At 39.5% G+C, this 22,837-nt stretch overlaps 1 protein-coding gene across 1 annotated transcript in view; it reads right to left on the reverse strand.

Moving 5' to 3' along the window:
- The window catches only part of LOC121328458 (potassium voltage-gated channel subfamily D member 1-like), a 66,064-nt gene that overhangs the window by 20,249 nt on the left and 22,978 nt on the right, over positions 1–22,837 (reverse strand). Inside the window, exon 2 of the mRNA XM_041273132.1 lies at positions 1,101–1,263. Coding sequence (XP_041129066.1) covers positions 1,101–1,263 — 163 coding nt within the window. The remainder of the gene's footprint in view (positions 1–1,100; positions 1,264–22,837) is intronic.

The following is a 22,837-nucleotide window of genomic DNA, read 5'->3' on the forward strand; positions in this document are numbered from 1 at the left end:
AAGAAACAAACAACCGCAGGACACACAAAGACATTTGGAGTAAGATGGTTTTAAATAATTTTAGCATAGGGCTGGGGTTGTTGTTCATGAATAAGTTATAAAATAACTTGTTGGAACACCTTTTTTTCTTGGTTTTAGGTCCAGCATCTAGACTGCTAAGCCCAAAGTACTTGTTGTGATGTACAGCTACAGTCAAATGAATTTTCCATCAACATAATTATGTTTGTTTTTGTTTTTTTTGGGGGGGGGGTTTTTGCACCCCCCTATAGAATGAACTAATTTTGCAAAAGAAACCCGCTGAATAATGTATGCATTGAATTACATACCGCTTTGTAGTTTTCCAGATACTTTCATGTTAATTTGGAAATGTAACATGAAATACTGCGCTACTACTACGGTTTCCGGTAGACTTTGGCGATATCATTTTGTAGTTTCTTTGACTACATAATGTTAAATAAATTATCTAAATGATGTTCATATAGTTTTTTTTTTTTTTTTTTTTAAACTATGTCTCAATCCTGAAATTCTAGGCGATGCAAAACTTTTGGCCACAGCTGTAACCCTTTATGTCTGGTATTTATTGAGCTCAGGTCACACATGACGACAGTCTGTTTTTTTTTTTTTTTATCATAGTTTACAATTTTTGGCAGCTTTTCATTAATTACATGGAAAACTACAAAGCGGATGCAATTCAATATAGTAATGTAACATTATTCAGCAGGTTACATTCAATGAAGCAAAATTAGTTCATTCTATAGGGTGATGCAAAACCAAATTATGTTCCTATAGTTTTATTTTTAAAGTATGTCTCAATCCTAAAATTCTAGGTCATGCAAAACTTTTGGCCATAGCTGTACATTAGTTAAGATAATTATAATGTCATACTCATAACAAGTTAAGACTTACTCCAAATGTCATACACAGACAGGCAGGCAGGCAGGCAGGCAGACAGACAGACAGACAGACAGACAGACAGGCAGACAGACAGGCAGGCAGGCAGACAGACAGACAGACAGGCAGGCAGACAGACAGACAGGCAGGCAGACAGACAGACAGGCAGGCAGGCAGGCAGGCAGACAGACAGACGGATGGTTGCTCACCAGCTGTGCCCGCCGCTTGTCCGCTCGCTGGTTCTGATGATAGATGCGACTGAAGTTCGACACGATGACGGGGACAGGCAGGGCAATGACCAGCACACCACTCAGAGAGCAGATTGACCCAAAGATCTTGCCAGCGATGGAACTGGGCACCATGTCTCCGTATCTGCCAAGGGGACACCAACGAAAAACACGTCGTTTACTCCAGGGATTTTAATATTTATACCCTCGAGATCCAGTCCAGGTTTTTACTCCAAACATCGTTTATTGAACCTGCTAAGAGGCAACCAATTTAAGCCCTGGTAGGAATAAAAACCAGGACTGGAATAGACCTCAAGCTGCCAGAATTGAGTACCACTGGTTTAGATGCTTTCTAAGTGTTAATCATTTAACCGTTGTCAAAAGATACGTCAGCTGTTGTGTTTTAACTTCTCATCCACAATAAAAGGTGCTGTGCATTATAAAAAAAGTTACTGCACTTTAATTCCCATGATGCCTTGTTTTGATTGGTTACAAGAGTTCCCCAATATGTTTAACCCTTTGCGGTCCTATGTTGGACCAGGACTGACATTACAATTTTCCCTTTCCAGTCCGATGTTGGACCCTGTCCGACATCATCAAAAAGACGTCAAGCACAGGTCTCTAGTCGTTTTTTTCTCCAGAAAGAGCAGAAAAAAACCTTTCAATGGCCAAGTGACACTGATAGGAGCTGAAGGAAACCAAAAACAGATAACACGGACATAAACAAAGGAGATAGCTCAAAGACTATCACAGACATTTGCAAAGACTTTTGAGATGTTACAGTAATAAAATAATGACTTGGATCACATTATTGAGGAGTTTGGTGATAAAACGAGTGAGCAGGACAGGATTTATCTGTACGTCTATAAAGAGGAATGGGAAAAATACAGCGGACAAGGGGTGGGGCTTGGCTGTAGATGCAGTACTGAGTGTCCTTTTGTGATTCAATGCCTTTTAAACCTGTTTTACACTGAAAAATATTAAAAATATTTTAAACAGCACTTATAAAACAAACAGCGCGTGTGAAAATAAATTGGACCTGACGCGCCTGACAAGCGCTGAATAAATGGACTGCAGAGGGTTAAAATTTCCTACTGTTTAAACATTTACAAAATTGAACAGAATCTGGCATCCCTAATTCATTACAAATATGTAATTTAATCCCACAGCTCAGCTTCAGGGGTCTAACTGCATTCAGACATCGTGACCTACAAAAGAGGAAGTGATTAACCCCAGGGTCAAATATTAATCATGGTGCCACAGTGGCTAAAAAAGTACAGAGGAATAGAAATAAGACTCCTGTTGCATAGCAGTTTCACACATTCCAGGTTTTAGGTAACAAGCTCGGTGTGTCTCATTAAAACAGGAATGGATCAAACTGCTATGCAATGGAAGTCTTATCTCCATTCCTGCTACCAGAACACAAAAGCAATAACTGCGTGCAGTTATCTTTATTAGAGCTCTCTGTTAATTTTGTTATCTGCTACTTCTTAAAAGCCGCTATAAGCCACGTCCCTACTGGAATTAGCAGCAACTAACTGCACTTACAATGTCGCTAAGAGGGTAGATCACGGAATGTCTATGAGAAAGCATTCGGAACGTTTAAACCACAACAGAATCCATACATGCCAACAGTCCCTATATGGTCGGGACAGTCCCAAGTTCCTAGCAAATATCCCGCGTCCCGATGCATAGGAGGAAAGTCCCCATATTTACCCATAGAAAAAAAAATCATTTATTCTGCACAGTAGAGACTCTGTGCTCTTCGTGTTGCTGACACATCTGCTGATCACTAACTTATACAAAGGGAAGAAAGCTTCATTGTGTATATTTTTACTGTCACGATGACCGTGTTGTGTCGAGTTGGGGGGGGTGGGGGGGGTGGGTACGTCCATTATATGTGTGTTTTTTGCGTATCATTCCTCCCATGTGTATGATCAGTTATGAACCCCCCAACCCCCAGAGACGAGCGGCCCACTGAACAGTATCAAATGTTGCCATGTAGGAGAATCTACAGCTTATAGACTTTTGCAATATCAGTTTGTGGCATCTATGATTCCATGATGTTAAATAAAATATCTAAATTATGTTTATATACAGGGTTTTTTTTGTTTTTTGTTTTTTTTTAATTAATGTATCCATCCTAAATTCTGCAATACATTTGGCCATAGCTGTACATATACATTTAAATAATCTGTTCTCTATTTAGATTTAATGACTTATAATAAGTTTAAGCGTTGGGTGGCTGTCTCTAATCAAGTTGAGAATGTGTTTCATTCTCTTGCACTCTTTGTATGACAGCTCTGACATAGCAAAGTGCACGAGAATGAAACACACTCTCAACTTGATTAGAGACAGCCACCCAACACCTATAAACAAACACGACTGTATAAGCATAGCGGTGCCATAATTAATCCCAGAAGTAGGAATGCCATGTACTGGATCTCTAGTAATGTATTGTAGTTTACCTTTGTATGGTTTCTTATAGTTCCGTCTGGCTGGCTGGTTAGGAGCAGGGATTCTTACAGGATGGAAATGTCAGATCAAAGAAAATGTGATTGGGAATGTTAAACCAGTTTGCTGGAGGTGACTTTGGCTTGAGTTGCTCAGGTAACTTAGATTTAAAAATATAGGAGAGATAAAGAATGTACAGAAAGGTATGGGGAATTAAATATGGTAAACCCGGTGACCTTGTAAAGGAGGGTAGTTAGAGGTTGGTTGCACTTGAATGGAGTAACAGCTGATGGGCTAAATTACACTGATAATTAGTATGATAACAAAACCAGACTGTAGCCACATATGCCCAGAGCTTAGTAGACTATAAATACCAAACACAGAAACTCTCAATACCTCCAGGATCATTATGGTACATCAACGAATCAGTCTGAGCGCTCTCTCCGAGGATTCACGTAATCCAATCAATTGCCTATCTCTGTTAATAATAGGGGCACGTATTGTATCTAATCAATAACGTTCAAAGTAGAACATAATGTGGGTATTGAGAACTAATAAATTTCTGGGAAATCAATCTCGTCAATTAGCGATTTGAGATAGCGGGGCCATGCGGCAGCTGCTCTGGGCTCGCCAGGATGGGCATGACCTCTGTAATGAGATTGCAGGTCCCAGCAGCCCTATTAATAATAACAGAGAAATGAGAGTGCAATTGAAAAAAAAAAAAAAAAAAAAAAAAGACGCACTGTTGATACTAACGAGCTTTTCACACAGCTCCCCCTGTGATAAATAGGGAGATGCCGCTGCTTTGTATGGACTGTTATGATTTAGGAGACTTAATATGCAGACTCCCTATTATGTTGTGGAATGGAGGTCTGGTCTCAGGATGGATGCCAGGGAATGCACAGCAAATGCATTTACAGGTTTTATCAATTGTCGTAATAAACTTATATTCGTATACCTCGATGCCTAGTGTTTATACTCTCGTTGTCTCAGAGCGTACGTGACTGCAGTTTGTTTCTGGGGAAATTTTTGACCCAGCAAGCATTACAAATGAGCACACACACACACACGCAATCACAAACAGACAGACACAGACACACACACACACACAAACACAAACAGACAGACACACACACACACACACACACACACACACACAAACACAAACACACACACACAGACACACACACACACACAACACAAACAGACAGACACAGACACACACACACACACACACACCAGGGACACACACACACACACACACACGCACACACACACACACACACACGCCCGTTAGTGAACAGACACACAACACAGACACACACAGACACACACACACACACACACACACAGACACATGCATACACAAACACAAAGACACACACACACGTACATACACACACACACACTTCACAAAGAATAGGATGTCTTGTAGTGCAAATCATTTGTCAACAGCGGCAGGTATAAATGGGATAAAATAAGTGTCATGCCTACAATCAGCCAGATACAGCAGAAATGAAATTACCCCCATTCATCACCGTGAGACACAGGCTGAGCACTGCAGGACAAACACTGTCCCGAGCTAACTAGCAGGGAGCGGGCAGGGGGGCATGCGGAGCGGGGTGAATCTCAGAATAATTAGTTTACTTTATTTTGCCAGGAAGGACCGGGTAATAGTGAGGGAGATTTCGGAATGCATTCGGAGTGTTATTCACCGTAAAAAAAACAAACAAAAAAAACAAACAAAACTTGGTCCTGTGATTTCTTTTGCTTTAGATTAATGTTGGTTTGGTGGATAACGAGAACAGAAAATCAGCCACTGGACTTCAAAGAATAATTTCAACACGAACCTTTGGATGATTGCTGACATCGTAAAAAGTGAAGGACAGTAAATATACATACATACATATATATATATACACACACACACACACACGGACACACACTTAAAGCTATATATTGTATGACTGAAGACTATTGGTGCATCCACTGTTATTACTGTGTACAAATGAGTCATTGTATTATAAGGAACAGCTTTTGATTACATATATGAACTACAAAGCGGCGTGTAATTCAATATGCATTATTTAGCAGGTCTCATTCAGCTTTCTATAAGGTGATGCAAAACTTTTGACCATTATCAATCTAACTGGACAAGTGTGGGTGTAGAGCAGAAGACTCGTACAGTTTACAGCACTGGAATGAACAAAATAGCAATTAAAATGAATGTCATCAAGACGTCCTCGCTATACAGGACCGCTTTAAAGTCTTTTACACAGCAATCCGTAGGCCAGGAGATCTGAACACACAGTAATAAAAGAGACATCAATATCGATGGGCCTACAGTACATCAAACACAAACTCTGGCGTTGTCCTAAGCTGGTTAGAAAAGTGCCTTGGCTCTCTATGGAAATACAATAAAATGAAATGACAAAAGAAAAAAAAATCTAAATCTGATCACTCCTCTTTCCCAATTCCCTTTGCGGGTGCAACTCTGTCTTTTAGTAACCGTGAGAGATGAGGTCTCTCTCGTGCAGAAACATCCAGACATTTCTCCCCAAGCTGCAGAGCGTTTACACATCGGAAACACAAACTGAAGGGCCAACAGCTGGATCTTACCCTAGGGGGGGTTGTGGAACCCAAAGTGTAATTCACAACCCACTATCTCTTTCAAAATTTCCCATAGTAAAAGCACAGCAAAGTGGAATAAGGCAATACTGAAAACATGGTAAAAGCATAGGCAAACATTGTAAAGCACAGAGAGGTCTGGCAAAGCACAGGCAAGCATTGTAAAGCACAGAGAGGTCTGGTAAAGCACAGGCAACATTGTAAAGCACAGAGAGGTCTGGTGAAGCATAGGGAAGCATTGTAAAGCACAGAGAGGTCTGGTAAAGCATAGGGAAACATTGTAAAGCACAGAGAGGTCTAGTAAAGCATAGGGAAGCATTGTAAAGCACAGAGAGGTCTGGTAAAGCACAGGCAAGCATTGTAAAGCACAGAGAGGTCTGGTAAAGCACAGGAAAGGTCTGGTAAAGCATAAGCAAGCATTGTAAAGCACAGAGAGGAATGGTAAAGCAGAGGGAAGCATTGTAAAGCACAGAGAGGTCTGGTAAAGCATCGGGAAGCATTGTAAAGCACAGAGAGGCATGGTAAAATGTATTATAAAAAAAGTAACCATGGTAAATTAACCCTTACAAAGGTTTCCCATAGTAAAAGTATTGTAAGTAATAAAGCACAGCATTGCAAAGTGCAATAAAGCAGAGTAAACCAGCTGCTTCTCCTATTAACTGAAATGCATTGTCTCTGAAGACACTGCTGAGTTGAAATGACCCAAGAAATGTAACTGAACTCCTGGGGAATAATGCATAGAATGTGTTGTTAATTAAATATAAGATGTGTTTCTTTCTAAATATTTGAGACATATGTAGCCTACTACTGCACATTGGACATGTGTTTTGTGAGCTATATACCAGAGAGATTTCTTGTGGCAGATCAGGGTGATGAATCGTGATATTATCTTTACAATGATGCATTGGGATAGTTCAGCTTCTTCTACCTCACCGGCTGGTTCACTGAATGCAGACCTTTTCTGTCTCATTTAAGTCTGCCTCCCCATAACAGAACACACGTACATTAATTAGCATGTAATCTTATCACACGCCTGTGACGGTTTAGCCGACTGGAGATAGTGAACACGCTCATTGATTTAATTGCCTGCTTTGATTTGAATGTGTATTTTTAAAATGTATCCCGTGTATAAAATGTATGGAATACTGACCGGTAAATATATTATTAAATGTCTGTTAAATGTTTATTCACTTGGGGGAAGAGGTCAGAGTTCAAGTGGGTAAATAAACAGAAGATGGCTGCTGGGTGCAGGGGGTGTGTGGACCTTGAGTCCATATGTAGAAGCTGCAGCACGTTTGCGCTTTTGTTGTTTTTAAATACTGCAATCTACTATTACCTCGAACTGTGTTCGTTTTTAGCATGCTTGCACACTGTCTGTGTTTCTGGATACTGCACTACACACTTTGTTTTTGGATTTGTTTACAATATCACTGAATAGCCGGTGGTATGAACTGTTTTTAAAAAGCCTTGCTGTCTGCGAGCTGCTGTTTTTATGACACATTTATAAAGTGAAGACTCTGAACTGAACTGCTACTGCTCTGCACACAACACTGCCATAGGAAGTGACTTGAACTGATTCTGTTTTGTGAGAGTCTACCAAAAAAAGAATACAAAAATAAAGGCAGGCCTCAATCCACTGCATTAGGAGGCAGTGCGGTCCAGTGGTTAAAGTCCAGGGCTTATACCCAGAAGGTCTCTGGTTCAAATCCCACTGCTGCCCCTAACTGACTTGCTGTGTGTGACCCTGAGCAAATCACTGGTGCTGCGTCCTGCGTGATGAAGAGATGTTAAATCAACGTCCTGTTGTAAGTGACTCTGCATATAATGCACCAGTTCACAGCCTGCCTCTGGAAAGCACACTTTGTGATGGTGGTCCACTATAAAGATATTATATTATTATTACAAAAGCCATCGTTTAGCAGTGTGCAAATTTACAAAAACACCTCAAGATTCATCATTTATATCCTTTATATTCCTACCTGCATGAAAACATCTGGGTGTGAGAATTTCAATTTCTGGTCAGCAATCAGCAATATAGAAACAACAGGCACTTGTGTGAAAATTTTACACCACTTTGTGCTTTAATTAGGCATCTTAAACAACTTCTAAAAAGTCTCATGCATTTTACCATTTGGGGCTATGTGTTCCCTTTCTCTTACTATTTGAAACAAACTGCATGTGTGGCCTATTAAAGTCATCAATGAAATTAGACAATCAATATTTTGACAATGTTCTAAGACTTTCAGTTCCAGCGGTTTGAAGTCACTACAAGGCAAATCAAAAATAGAGAAGCAGTGGGGTGTTGTAATGAATGTTCACACTGGTGTATATCAACATTTTCTTAAGCTGAGAAAGGATACTAAAACTTGGATAAAGTGCTATTATTGTCTCTTATTTTTTCTCTTCCCCCTAACACGAAGTTTAAAATGTCATTAAGTCCTTCCGGTAAAACAGACTAGTTTTGCAGACTCCACAAGGTGTTGAAAGGTGTTTCGAGGGATCCATTCATGAGTCGATATTCCCTGCAATCAGTGCAGAGTTAGCAGAGGACCGTGACGATGATCATTCAAGTTCACCCCAGACATGCTCAACTGGATAAAAGATACAGGGGTTGTGGTGGCCATGAAAGAAGTCCGAGTCACACTCATCAAGCCAATCACAATTCTGGCACGGCGGACGATCGTCCTGGAAGTTTACAGGGTTTGTTGCGTTATAGTGTGTTTAGGTGATGAACTGCTGAAGATTGTGAGACAAGATTGTATGGATTTTGAATGCTATAGTTTTAAGTTTTCAGCCTCTGGTACATCAAACATAACCTCTGGCTTTGTTCGAACCATGCTTTCAAAAAAAAGAAAAAAAAAATCAATAAGCAAGTGGAAAGCCCAGGTGTGATTCTAACGTGTATATATATGTATTTGTCATTAGTCTTTTCTCTTTCAATTCTCTCTCTGGTGTCTCTGTAAGAAGGATGGTTTATGAGGGTTTGCGGCTCCAATCGACACAACCATTCATCAAACTGCAACTATAAGCACTAAAGCAGCTGCTTACTGTCGCCGCAGCAACATGGACAACCCGCCCCCCCCCCTCCAACCACATCCATGATAATGCTTTTGCTGTGCTTCATTACACTATGCTATGCTTTTACTATGGGAAACTTTTATAAGGGTTAGTTTACCATGTTTTTATTTTATTTTTGATATTCTTTACCATACTTCTCTGCTTAACATTGCTTCCCTATGCTTTACTAGACCTCTCTGTGCTTCACAATGCTTCCCTATGCTTTACCAGACCTCTCTGTGCTTCACAATGCTTCCCTATGCTTTACCATACCTCTCTGTGCTTTACAATGCTTCCCTATGCTTTACCAGACCTCTCTGTGCTTCACAATGCTTCCCTATGCTTTACCAGACCTCTCTGTGCTTTACAATGCTTGCCAGTGCTTTACCAGACCTCTCTGTGCTTTACAATGCTTGCCAGTGCTTTACCAGACCTCTCTGTGCTTTACAATGCTTGCCAGTGCTTTACCAGACCTCTCTGTGCTTTACAATGCTTGACTATGCTTTATCATGCTTTCACTGTGTTTTTACACTTTAAAGCAACTCTATACACTCCTTTTCTATCTACTGTACAGCTCTGGCAAAAAAATTTGTGTCACCCTATAGAAGTAACACATTTTGCTTCATAAAGTCAAATGAAACCTGCTGAATAATGTTTCATTAACATATAGAATTACACAACGCTTTGTAGTTTTCCATATACTTCACAAAAAAAATTGAAAAATGTTACAATTCTAAATCGAACATGAAATACTGTACTACTATTATGGTTTCCAGTAGACTTTTTTGGTTCTTCAATTACATGATGTTAAATAAAATACCTACCTGTTAAATAAATACCTATCTCTTCTCTCTCTCTCTTATATTCTATATATATATATATATATATATATATATATATATATATATATATATATATATATATATATATATATATATAACATTTTTTAACATTTTTATATAACATTTTAAAATAATATTATGTCGGATCCTAAAATTCTAGGTGAAGCAAACGGTTTGCCATAGCTGCAATTATTTGACTTTGTTTTGATCCTTTGACTTTCTATAGAGATCTCTATGTGTAGGCGATAGTTCTTCACACAGAGAGTGGTGAGGGTATGTAATGGGTTACCAAGCCATGTTGTTGATACCAAATCCTTTAGGGATCAACCAGAGACTAAGAACCGGAAGAGCATAGATGGACCAAATGGCCTCCTCTTGTTCGTACATTTTCTAATGTTCATACTAAAATATAATGTTGCTAATGCTTTTAGCGAGGTAAGCAAATGGGTTCAGCACTCCTTTAAAAGGTTTAAAAGCTAATAAACACATTTAGAAAATCATATCTTGGAATGCAATACGGCAAGTTTGACAATCTCCTTTTTTTTCTTCTCAGTTGCAGTCTCTGTTCCTTCCTTAGCTATAACAATGACAGCATATGTTGTTTTTTTAACCTCTACATTACATACAGGTATCTGCCCGCAGGAATCTACACGTTGAGGATTCTCTTCGCTGCTCGATGTAAATCAGCACTAAAGTGTATAACATTCATTAGTGGTTAATTCCTCTTAGAAAACCAACTGTCCAGTACAACTAATCAAAGACGACAGGTGATTTAATTCCTTACACCCTGCCATCAGTCCCCCGGTTTCAGCAACGGGGTAAATTGGTGATCTTTATGTCCACAGAAATCCTGAGTTAACTTTAGTTACCAGTATTGCAAATAAGGTGATGGTTTACTCCATTTGGGGCAATTTGCTTGGCAGCAATTGTTTGAATGTTTGGCGAATGGGTAGCGTCAGAGTAAAAGTAACCCAAAACTCACTGCGCCTTACATGAATGTATTCAACAAAAGTATGTTACTTGTGTGTCAGTCTCAATTAGCATGTTAAATTATAAGTAAGCATTGTAAAGCCCTGAGAGGTATGGCAAAGCATATTACAAAAAGCAAACCAAGGTAAACTAATCTTAACCCTTATAAAAGTGTCCCATATTAAAAGCACAGCAAAGAGCAATTAACCTCTCATGCTTGTGACTCACAAAAGAGGAGAGCCATCCTGGCATGGGAAGAGAGCTTCACTTCCCCCAGCGCTTTCTTTCTTCCGTTCTCTAACCACTGAGCTCCTCAACCCCACTGCCTTCCACACTGCAGCCCAGTGCTTTCTTTATCTAACCACTGAGCTCCTCAAATCCACTGCCTTCCACACTGCAGCCCAGTGCTTTCTTTATCTAACCACTGAGCTCCTCAAATCCACTGCCTTCCACACTGCAGCCCGGTGCTTTCTTTATCTAACCACTGAGCTCCTCAAATCCACTGCCTTCCACACTGCAGCCCAGTGCTTTCTTTATCTAACCACTGAGCTCCTCAAATCCACTGCCTTCCACAGTGCAGCCCAGCGCTTTCTTTATCTAACCACTGAGCTCCTCAAACCCACTGCCTTCCACACTTCAGCCGGGTGCTTTCTTTCTTTCTCTAACCACTGAGCTCCTCAAACTCCACACTGCTAATTGGAGAAATGGCTGACCTACCCGTGTCCTACAAGCATCTATCAGATAATCAATTCCCATTGGTTTAAATAGAAAGACTTTCACACACAGACACAGGAATTCTCCAGGAGAAATGGGTAAGGTTACTGAGCCAGGGAATTTTTCAATAGGATTTCTATTAAGATTGAAGGTGTCAGAATAAAAAAGAAAGAGGAGGTGTGCGTAGACATGAGAATGAAAGGGTTTCACTGGCTCTGCAAAACAGCCTTCCTGCTTTCCAGCATGGTCTCTCCAGCTTTGACTTATTTCTTGCTATCATTTTTTTACCTCTCCAGTGCAGTCACCTTGTTTAGCAGCCCAACCCCCTCCCCCTCATCCTTTAGCCCCCCCCCCATCATCAGCCTTGACTTATACCCCGTCTCTCACTGCAACCCACCGCCTCCTCAAGACCTCCCTGTTTAGACTGCACTTTAAATCTCTTGATCTACCCCTCCTATTCTGCACTGGACCTGCCTGGCCTCAGCACCATGCTACTGGACCCCCTATCTGATGTGTTATCCTTGCACTGCTACTATTCATTGTAGATACAAACTGGCTTAATCCTAAATTGTTACTTCTAACAATTTACTTCTTGTTACATATTGTATTCTAGTAGTATTTGCACTCTGTGTAAACTGCACTGTATTTAATTATTGTTTTTGCACTGTAACCTTGTATTGTCCTACAGCACCTCTAATTATTAAATAATAATTGACAAAGCTATTCCAGTGAACCTTTTCCTTTTCTCGCCACACTAAATAATGTTGCCAGTGATTCAGTTCAGCGTCAAAGCGTTTCAACAGCCTCTTACCTTCTTGCAGTATACTCAGTTTTCTTGGCTTTTCAAAATACTGACACTGTCTGATTCAAAGAGAAACCTCTTGCCATTTAACCAGAGAGCAAGTTCTATAAGTCAAGTGGCAAGTCCAGCTCTTAGGGTGATGTCATTGCTATTAACCAATCAGCCGCTAGGAGGAATGTCTTTGAGAATTTCTTAAAGGTAATTGAGTCTATTGAGTGTTTCATAGTTCTACATGTCTCTGTGAAAAGAATCTCTCTGTGGCTGTCGGCCGTGCAGTAAACGCAAAACACGGTGAAACGAGAACCACAATGCAACTTAATGCCATGGTGCAGTACATCACTAAAATAGCAACATCCCTAACACAGTTTCCTGGTTTATTCTAAGGTTTCCTTACCAGGATCTCGCTGGAGATGGAGTGACATGACCTGAGGCAGGGCAACAGCTGTGTGAGACAGGGCAACAGCTGTGTGGGGCAGGGCAACAGCTGTGTGGGGCAGGGCAACAGCTGTGTGGGGCAGGGCAACAGCTGTGTGAGGCAGGGCAACAGCTGTGTGGGGCAGGGCAACAGCTGTGTGGGGCAGGGCAACAGCTGTGTGTAGTGGAGTAAACTTGTCTGCTTGATAACTTTAAAAAAATTAAATGTAGGTACATGAAAGTGCATATTCTTTACAGCAAAAGTATGTCTTCATCAAATTCCATCGCAATTGGATAAGTAGTTCTGCAGACATGTACAGATGCAAGCCTGTAATCTATCAATCAACCACTTTATTGTCAATAGTCAATTTAGAACAAATTTTTCATCATTTACAATGATGACCTGGCAAGAGGCTCTGATCACCACTGCAAACAACATGAAACGCAATAAACAAGATCGAAGTCAAAACCACAAACACCTTTAACTTTTTGGGTTTTATTTTCAAAATTTCTACCTCCCTCGAAATGTGAATTAGTAGTTGTTAATCTGCCTCTGCATCTTAATAAATTTGTCACGTCTGCTTGAAATAAAAATTAAGTGAAACCATCAGGCTCATTCTAGATATGAAGGTAAAAACATTGTTTAATTAGGAAACAGAATCGCCTCAAACTAAGTTTGAAGGGACGTCATGTGATCAAAAATAAAACCTGACAACATCAGGTCTTACATATATAACCTTTTACCGTTATAATGCAACTTGTTACAGTGTGGAGCCGGTTATAACACGATTCGATCGTGGCTCCCATTCCCTCACAATGCAATTTGACTTGCAAACGTTGGGTGAACGTTTCAGGTACTTGAAGTGATCCTGGTGATGTTAGCGTGAATTATGCTTGGATAGATTGTAATAGAAACTAAAATAAAATAAAACAGAAAAGAAAACCTACAACACTGTGATTGTGTTTCATTGTTATTTTTACATTAGCGTATTTAAAACACTGGAACATACAGTACTTGTAAAAGAATCTTGTAATAATCTGTTATACAATGACATTAGAAATGCGTGTAGCAAAGGAGAAGCCATACTAATGGGGGATTTCAACTTCCCCCAAATAAAATGGGAAAACTCGGTGGGTAGCGCGAAGGATGAAATACAAATGGTGGAAATGACAAATGACTGCTTCCTAACACAATTTGCAAGGCACCGACTAGAGGGGAGGCATGCCTTGATTTAGTCTTTTCAAATAACGAAGATAGAATAACTAAAACAGAGGTCAGAGAACCACTGGCAAACTCAGACCACAACATGGTCTCATTTGAAGTGTTTTTTAAATCCCCAAAAGTAATGACTAAAGCTAAGGTTTACAATTTTAGAAAAGCAAACTATGAAGGTATGAAACAGAGACTAACAGAAGTAGATTGGAGTAAAATAGAGAAAACACCCACAGAAGAAGGATGGCTGTTCTTCAAAAATGTAGTACTAGAGGCGCAAAACAATTATATCCCTAAAGTAGACAAATCTAAATGTAAAACTAAATTGCCAAAATGGTTTAATAGATCAATTAAAAAAAATATTCAGCGAAAAAAGGCACTTTACAGAGCATTAAAAAAGGACCAAAAAGAAAGTACGCAGAAAGAGTACACAGAACTGCAAACGCAAGTCAAAAAGGAAGTTAGAAAGGCCAAGAGAGAAATAGAAATAAACATTGCTAAGGGAGCTAAAACCAATTCCAAAATGATTTTCCAATAATACAACAGCAAGCGAACATTCAAAGAGGAGATTAAATGTTTAAGAGATACAAATGCCAAAATCGTAGATGAAGAACAAAAAATAGCAAATATATTAAATGATTACTTTTCACAAGTTTTTACAAAGGAAGATACTGACAACATGCCCCACATGTCATCCAGTTCCTATCCAGTTTTAAATAACTTTAGCATAACTGAGGCAGAAGTGTTAAAGGGACTAGGAGCTCTTAAAATAAACAAATCCCCTGGGCCGGATGAGATCCTCCCAGTAGTACTCAAAGAAATGAAAAAAGTAATTTACAAACCGCTAACCAAGATCATGCAGCAGTCTCTTGACACAGGGGTGGTACCGACAGACTGGAAAATTGCAAACGTAATACCAATCCACAAAAAGGGAAACAAAACTGAACCAGGTAACTACAGACCAGTAAGCCTGACTTCTATTATATGCAAACTTATGGAAACTATAATAAGATCCAAAATGGAAAATTACCTATATGGTAACAGGGTGCTAGGAGACAGTCAACATGGTTTTAGGAAAGGGAGATCGTGTCTAACTAACTTGCTTGATTTTTTTGAGGATGCAACATCGATAATGGATAATTGCAAAGCATATGACATGGTTTATTTAGATTTCCAGAAAGCTTTTGACAAAGTCCCGCACAAAAGATTAATTCTCAAACTGAACGCAGTTGGGATTCAAGGAAACACATGTACGTGGATTAGGGAGTGGTTAACATGTAGAAAACAGAAAGTACTGATTAGAGGAAAAACCTCAGAATGGAGTGTGGTAACCAGCGGTGTACCACAGGGATCAGTATTAGGTCCTCTGCTATTCCTAATCTACATTAATGATTTAGATTCTGGTATAGTAAGCAAACTTGTTAAATTTGCAGACGACACAAAAGTAGGAGGAGTGGCAAACACTGTTGCAGCAGCAAAGGTCATTCAAAATGATCTAGACAAGATTCAGAACTGGGCAGACACATGGCAAATTACATTTAATAGAGAAAAGTGTAAGGTACTGCACGCAGGAAATAAAAATGTACATTATAAATATCATATGGGAGATACTGAAATTGGAGAAGGAATCTATGAAAAAGACCTAGGAGTTTTTGTTGACTCAGAAATGTCTTCATCTAGACAATGTGGGGAAGCTATAAAAAAAGGCTAACAAGATCCTTGGATACATTGTGAAAAGTGTTGAATTTAAATCAAGGGAAGTAATGTTAAAACTGTACAATGCACTAGTAAGACCTCATCTTGAATGTTGTGTGCAGTTCTGGTCACCTTGCTATAAAAAAGATATTGCTGCTCTAGAAAGAGTGCAAAGAAGAGCGACCAGAAATATTCCGGGCTTAAAAGGCATGTCATATGCAGACAGGCTTAAAGAATCGAATCTGTTCAGTCTTGAACAAAGAAGACTACGTGGCGACCTAATTCAAGCATTCAAAATTCTAAAAGGTATTGACAGTGTCGACCCAAGGGACTTTTTCAGCCTGAAAAAAGAAACAAGGACCAGGGGTCACAAATGGAGTTTAGAAAAAGGGGCATTCAGAACAGAAAATAGGAGGCACTTTTTTACACAGAGAATTGTGAGGGTCTGGAATCAACTCCCCAGTAATGTTGTTGAAGCTGACACCCTGGGATCCTTCAAGAAGCTGCTTGATGAGATTTTGGGATCAATAAGCTACTAACAACCAAGCGAGCAAGATGGGCCGAATGGCCTCCTCTCGTTTGTAAACTTTCTTATGTTCTTATGTAAAAGACTATGTGCTGATAATATACTGTGCTGTGAGAGTTGGTTGATTTTGGTCTTCCCCAGGCTAGCAGGGGCTGGGAATAATCGTGCCAATAAACTGTGGAACTGTGCAAATTGTATGTGTCTCCTTCCTTCATTTTCACTACAATATTAATTAGGCTTGTGGGCATTGTAAATCGTTTCGGTAACAAAAAAAAGGCGAAAAACAAATAACGGTACCTGACAACCGTATTATCGGAGGCTGTGTGGTCCGATGGTTAAAATAAAGGGCTTGCAACCAGGAGGTCCCTGCTTTGAATCCCGGCTCACTCATTAACTCACTGTGTGACCCGGAGCGAGTCACTGAACCTCCTTGTGCTCAGTCTTTCAAGTGAGACGTTGTTGTGAGTGACTCTGCAGCTGATGCATAGTTCACACACCCTAGTCTCTGTAAGTCGGCTTGGATAAAGGCGTCTGCCAAACAAACAAATAATAATAATAAGGGGGTAGCACTGCATTAAGAGACAAATACACTGAAGGGAGTGCCTTTTATTTCCTTGTCTTTTATTAGCCTTATCAGTATCTTTCCCTGCAACTACCATTAAGAACTAAATGACTCCCAGCACTGTTAAATGAGGGAGGGGGAATAATGTTAAGGAAGCCAACATTATGAAAATGGACTTTAGAACATAGATCAGCGTTGAAGACACTGTACTTTTCTACACGCTATCTAATCATGGTGAGCGGTGCGTTACACTTTTTCTGACAGAAAAAGCAGAATCAAGTTAGCTGAGTGAGTAGCTGCGTGAGACGATATTGAAAAAGAAACGCTGAGCAGTTCTGTTGTTTCTGCCTTTGTAAATCAAACCATGGGAAATTAAGCAGAACGGTGGATCTGGCATGAAGCTCACTTTTAACTTCAGATGAAATCACGTACACATCAAACATACTGTACTCGCTTCCAACACCAGATCAAATCGCCAGTCGAATATCTGTTTGTTCCTTGAAATTTCGTCCAGTGACCGCCAAGGAAAGGGTTTCTATCTTACCTCAATCCATTACGTTCCCGCTGTGCGCCAGGCTTCGCCTCCTCCTCCCTAGCCTCCACCTGCTCTTTGGCTTCGTCTAACGGGGGAGGGCAGCTCTCCTGCCCCCCTGCCCACGGCTTCCCTACAGTCAGCCTCTCCACTTAGTTGCAAGCTAATTTACCTGGTATCGCGAAAGGCGAGGCCAAATAATGTAGTGTAAAAAATATGTATAATGTAGCAGTGTTGTCTAGTCTATGTAATCCATGGCATGAGTATCCTGACTGAAGTTAATTGAAGTATTTATATTGCTGGCACAGACTGCCTAACAGTAATGATGCGTGAAGCATTTAGAAATTGTTGCAGGGAGATTCTTCAAACAGCACTGCAAGTGTAGTTGCCACTCGCTTATATCTTCCAAACACCATATTTTATTATCTAGTACAACCAGAAACTTTGTTTTTACAGATCATCCAGAGCTGTTCTTGTTATTTTATGTGACTGTCCTAAAATATCCAAAATCGGTGTAGGCTATGGAGTATACAGCAAGGATCCAACGCAATGCTATCCTGTGTAACAAATGCAGTCAACCCTTCTTAATATTGCTCCCTGTTAATGTCACTTTCTGCTTACTGTCGCTGTACTGAAACGTCCCGCACAGACTACAGTGGAAGTCAATGGAAGCGCAAGATCATGTTGGATATTATCACACTCTGATTTTATTGCACTCACATGTAATCAATCACACAACTTATTTCCATATCTCTGTATGGGAAATACAAGTAAGAGATTCAGATTTCCATGTAAGCGCGGTAAGTTTCTGCATGAAATATAAGGTCATGTAGCACAAAACTGGAATATGTCTGCTTTTAATTACTGGACCAGAGCAAGGGCATCCGATCCCAGTCCTGGAGGGCTGTTCCACTCCAGGCAAGGTGAACAGGTACAATGAGATAAATAAACACTGCAGGTTCTGGATGACCGATTAAACCATTCAGAACATGGTTGGAACAAAGACCAGGAGTGGAAGGGGCAGCTTTGGCCAGTCCTGGGCTGCACTGTAAGCAATGACAAGAAGCTTTATCAATAAACACTATTGTCCTCAGAGCAATACCTCGTCTATAGCGCAGCTAACAGCATTTATGGAGTACGGGATCCTGCGGGTAGCATAATGCATTGGTTGTACACACTGCAGGGTGCTGTGAAACTCTTTAAAAGAATACTGATTTTTTTAAACAGTTTGACTAAACACCACCAAGTGGGAAATATCACGCTTTATTGAATCAACCCTGCAAACATTTCCTTCCTGGTAAAATATGAGTAACTCTTCCTGTTAAGTGTCTTTAATTACTGTGCATTTACCTAATAGTTACTTAGTAAACACATGTGTACTTATACATAATTATTATGTAGTTACAATGTACTTAATGCGTAAATCATTTTGCATAATATAACCCTAACTTTAAACTTGACCCAAACCATTTTTCGATACAACTGTGTTCTCTCATATATCATGCAACATGATTTCCACATTTAGTGCATAGTAACACTGCAGTGGTGTGTAAGTGAACATGTACTCGACAAGTAATTATTATGCAAATTACACAGTAATTGGAGACAAAATGGAAAGTGTTACCAAATTATCTAGATTCCAACATCTAACACTAGCAAGAACAAAGTCATCCACAATGGCTCTGGGCCATATTTACTGTAACAACTAGACCATGGATTAATATGAAAAAAGGGTAATATATAAACCCCAGCACACACTGTAGCTTTTTTTTTTAAATGATTATTATTAATTAAAAATGAATTCTATGCCTGACTAATAAAGCCCTCTAAATAAAATGTACTAGCAATGGATGAACAGCTCCTGGGTGAAAAATACATTTTCAAAGCCGGCGTTTATTTGAGTGACTGGCTTGCTCGCTTATGTTATGTCATCTCAGTTCCAGACTTTGCTCTTTGGATAAAATAAATAAATAAATAAATAAAATAAAAATAAACAGCCTTCCGGATAAATAAATAAAAACAAAATAAACTTACATTCAATTTGACATTGCACTGCCTTTACGAAAAGCCTTAGTGAACAGCCACCAGGGTCTGTTTTAATGATCTACAACATGGCTATCCAAAGCTTTATATATCTAGACAACTAAAGGGGCTTTTAAAAATCGGCCAAGCCTAATTTACTCGAGCATGCATTTGTATATACATACAGAAATTAATGATATACGAATGAAGAAATATTGAATATTGAAATAAATCAGCCAACACTGGACAGTGTATATTTGAACTCCATGTTTTTTAAAACTGAAACATTTAGGTAAAATTCCAAACTTTAAAACTACCTTGTGAACCACTGCCCTAAACTACAGAAAAACAAACAAACACGTTTGTGGTGAATCAGCCTTACTGTATCATATCTTTGAATACAGCTGTGGCTAAAACTTTGGCAAAATGACATGCTAGAAAACTTTATCATTGTAACTCATTATATAATATATCATATATATATTATCTAATATATATATATATATATATAATATATATATATATATATACCACAAAATCTGCTGGCTACATGCATTGTTCCCCCAAGTGCAGTTCTGCAGCCTGTGCAAGCTGACCTCTGCTTGCACATCAAAGGCAGCTAAATGCAGGGATCTGAATCAACGTTTAAATCATTATCTGTGCTGGCAGGGAGATAAGTATCGAACAGAGAGAGAGAGAGAGAGAGAGAGAGAGAGATGGAAATAATAGGTGGGGTGAGGAAGGAAAGAATAAGAGGGAGAGAGAGGGAAAGAGTAAGGGGGAGTGGGGGAGAGATTGAGGGAGGGAGAGAGAAGAGAAAGACGACAGGAAAGATGGTGTAAGCGGATGGGTGGGAAAGAGAAGACAAAGACTGAGTGAGGGAGGGTGAGAAAAAACAAAAGTGGAGGATAAAGAGGAGAGCAAAGAAAGAGTGAGAGTGGAGGTGATGAAAGAGATAGTGGGAGAGAGAGAAAGGAAAAGGGAAGAGTGGGAGAGAAAGAGAAAGGAAAAGGGAAGAATGGGAGAGAAAGAGAAAAGGGAAGAGTGGGAGAGAGAGAAAGGAAAAGGGAAGAGTGGGATAGAGAGAGAAAAGAAAAGGGAAGGATAGAGAGAGAAAGGAAAAGGGAAGAGTGGGAGAGAGAGAAAGGAAAAGGGAAGAGTGGGAGAGAAAGGAAAAGGGAAGAGTGGGAGAGAGAGAAAGGAAAAGGGAAGAGTGGGAGAGAGAGAAAGGGAAAGGGAAGAATGGGAGAGAAAGAGAAAAGGGAAGAGTGGGAGAGAGAGAAAGGAAAAGGGAAGAGTGGGAGAGAGAGAAAGGAAAAGGGAAGAGTGGGAGAGAGAGAAAGGAAAAGGGAAGAGTGGGAGAGAGAGAAAGGAAAAGGGAAGAGTGGGAGAGAGAGAGAAAGGAAAAGGGAAGAGTGGGAGAGAGAGAAAGGAAAAGGGAAGAGTGGGAGAGAGAGAAAGTAAAAGGGAAGAGTGGGAGAGAGAGAAAGGAAAAGGGAAGAGTGGGAGAGAGAGAGATGGATGGAGACTTGTATGCAACAAAGATGAAAAAAAAGACACGTGACAGCGAACAGCGTTGAGACGCGGACTTCAATACTCTACACCATTTGGATTTCTGCTCTATTTTAAGTGCCCAACACCCTGGCTTTTTCCGTAGGCGTCCCAGTTTATTAAAGGCATACTGTCTTTAAGAAGAATGCTTATTTATAACTGTGAGCTTCATGCCGAGCTTCCACCTTGTGTATAATACAGAAATCATCGGTGGAACAGCTTTATGGGGCAACCAGGAGCCATACCTTTGCTGTAGAAAGCCGTTTTGATAATGAGGTAGCACTTTATTAACACCCTTCTGGCGAGAGGGAAGGGGGTTGAAATGCTGAAAAATGACTAGATCGGTCGTGCCTGTGATCATGCATTATGTATGTGGCTGAAGACTATCTGCCCTTGGTTGTGGGCTGGCTGCTAATTGGAGATGCTGCCAGAGGCATTACAACTCAAGTGTGAAGTAAGGAGACCGGATTCAAAGGTGCAGCAGCAAGAGAGAGACAAGTTCGTTAAACCTTCAGGCAATTCCACGTCCTATAGAACCTAAATGCCACAAGATATTGTAAAAATAAAAACAAAAATGTGACAATTAAAAAAGGCAAATAGACTGTTAGGCTACGTTGCAAGAAAGTGTGGAACGTAAGTCTCGAGAAGTTATGCAAAGACTGTACAAAAACAACTTCTGAAAGGTCTTGTGATTTTACCATTTGTGGCTGTGTGTTCCTTTTCTCTTACTATTTGAAATGAACTGCACGTCTGGTCTATAAAGTCAGCGATTAAATGAGATAATCCTGCATTTTCCTGTTTTTACAGTTTTCTCTTACAGTGGATTGATTGCACAACAAATCAAAAGTACTGTATTTATATTTTATTTGTGTATGGAACAAAAAATAAATAAATGTGCAGCTAATTTTTCCTGATAGATCAACCTTCTTTGGAGTTTGTCTATATAAAATGTAGTTTAGCGAAAGATTTGTATTGGATTACATTTTTTTTTTTTTCTCTTTGATTGATTTCTAATGTAAAGACTTCAGAAGATCTGGGAATCTGCAGTGAAATGCTTGGAAAAGGTTTAGATTTAATTCAGCAGCACTGTAAACTACTGGCACCAAGATAAACATATACACAGTATCGTGCTCCCCTATTGCACAACACTGATCTTACAATTAAATCAACCACTAAGTTAAAATTCAGCTGTGAAAACGTGTTTCGAGGAAAATATAATTTCATACAATAAAACAAGCTGTCGTGGTCAATAAAAGTCTTAATTGAATTTAAATTCTCCCCCATTCTTTCTGCTTAATGCCTGAATTTATATTTTCCTAAAACGTCTTTACCGAGAATTGAATTTTGCCAATAATTGATTGGATGCAGAAACTGCATTTCAGCTGAGCCTAAAATACAAATAGGTATTTCAAATTGCGAGAAAAATGGGGTAAAATCAATTAGCGACTACTAAATCTATATTAAATAAATAAATAGGAAGGTGCCAGGCTATGCAAAGCCTTACAAGTAATCACAATTACCTTGTACTCTATTTTTTGAGTTACAGTGATGTTACATCCTAGTACGTGTCAAGATTCTAGCCACAGAGTTTTGAATCAAATGAAGCTTGACTATAGCAATAGAAACACTAAAAGAAATGTAATACATTCAAGTTTCTAGTGGAAACGCTTCTCATTGAATTCATACATTTTCTTTTCATATTTATAAATTCAGCAGAATTTAGTGCTGGATAAAATTA

This window comes from Polyodon spathula, chromosome 16, assembly GCF_017654505.1.
Source record: "Polyodon spathula isolate WHYD16114869_AA chromosome 16, ASM1765450v1, whole genome shotgun sequence".
Lineage (NCBI taxonomy): Eukaryota > Metazoa > Chordata > Actinopteri > Acipenseriformes > Polyodontidae > Polyodon > Polyodon spathula.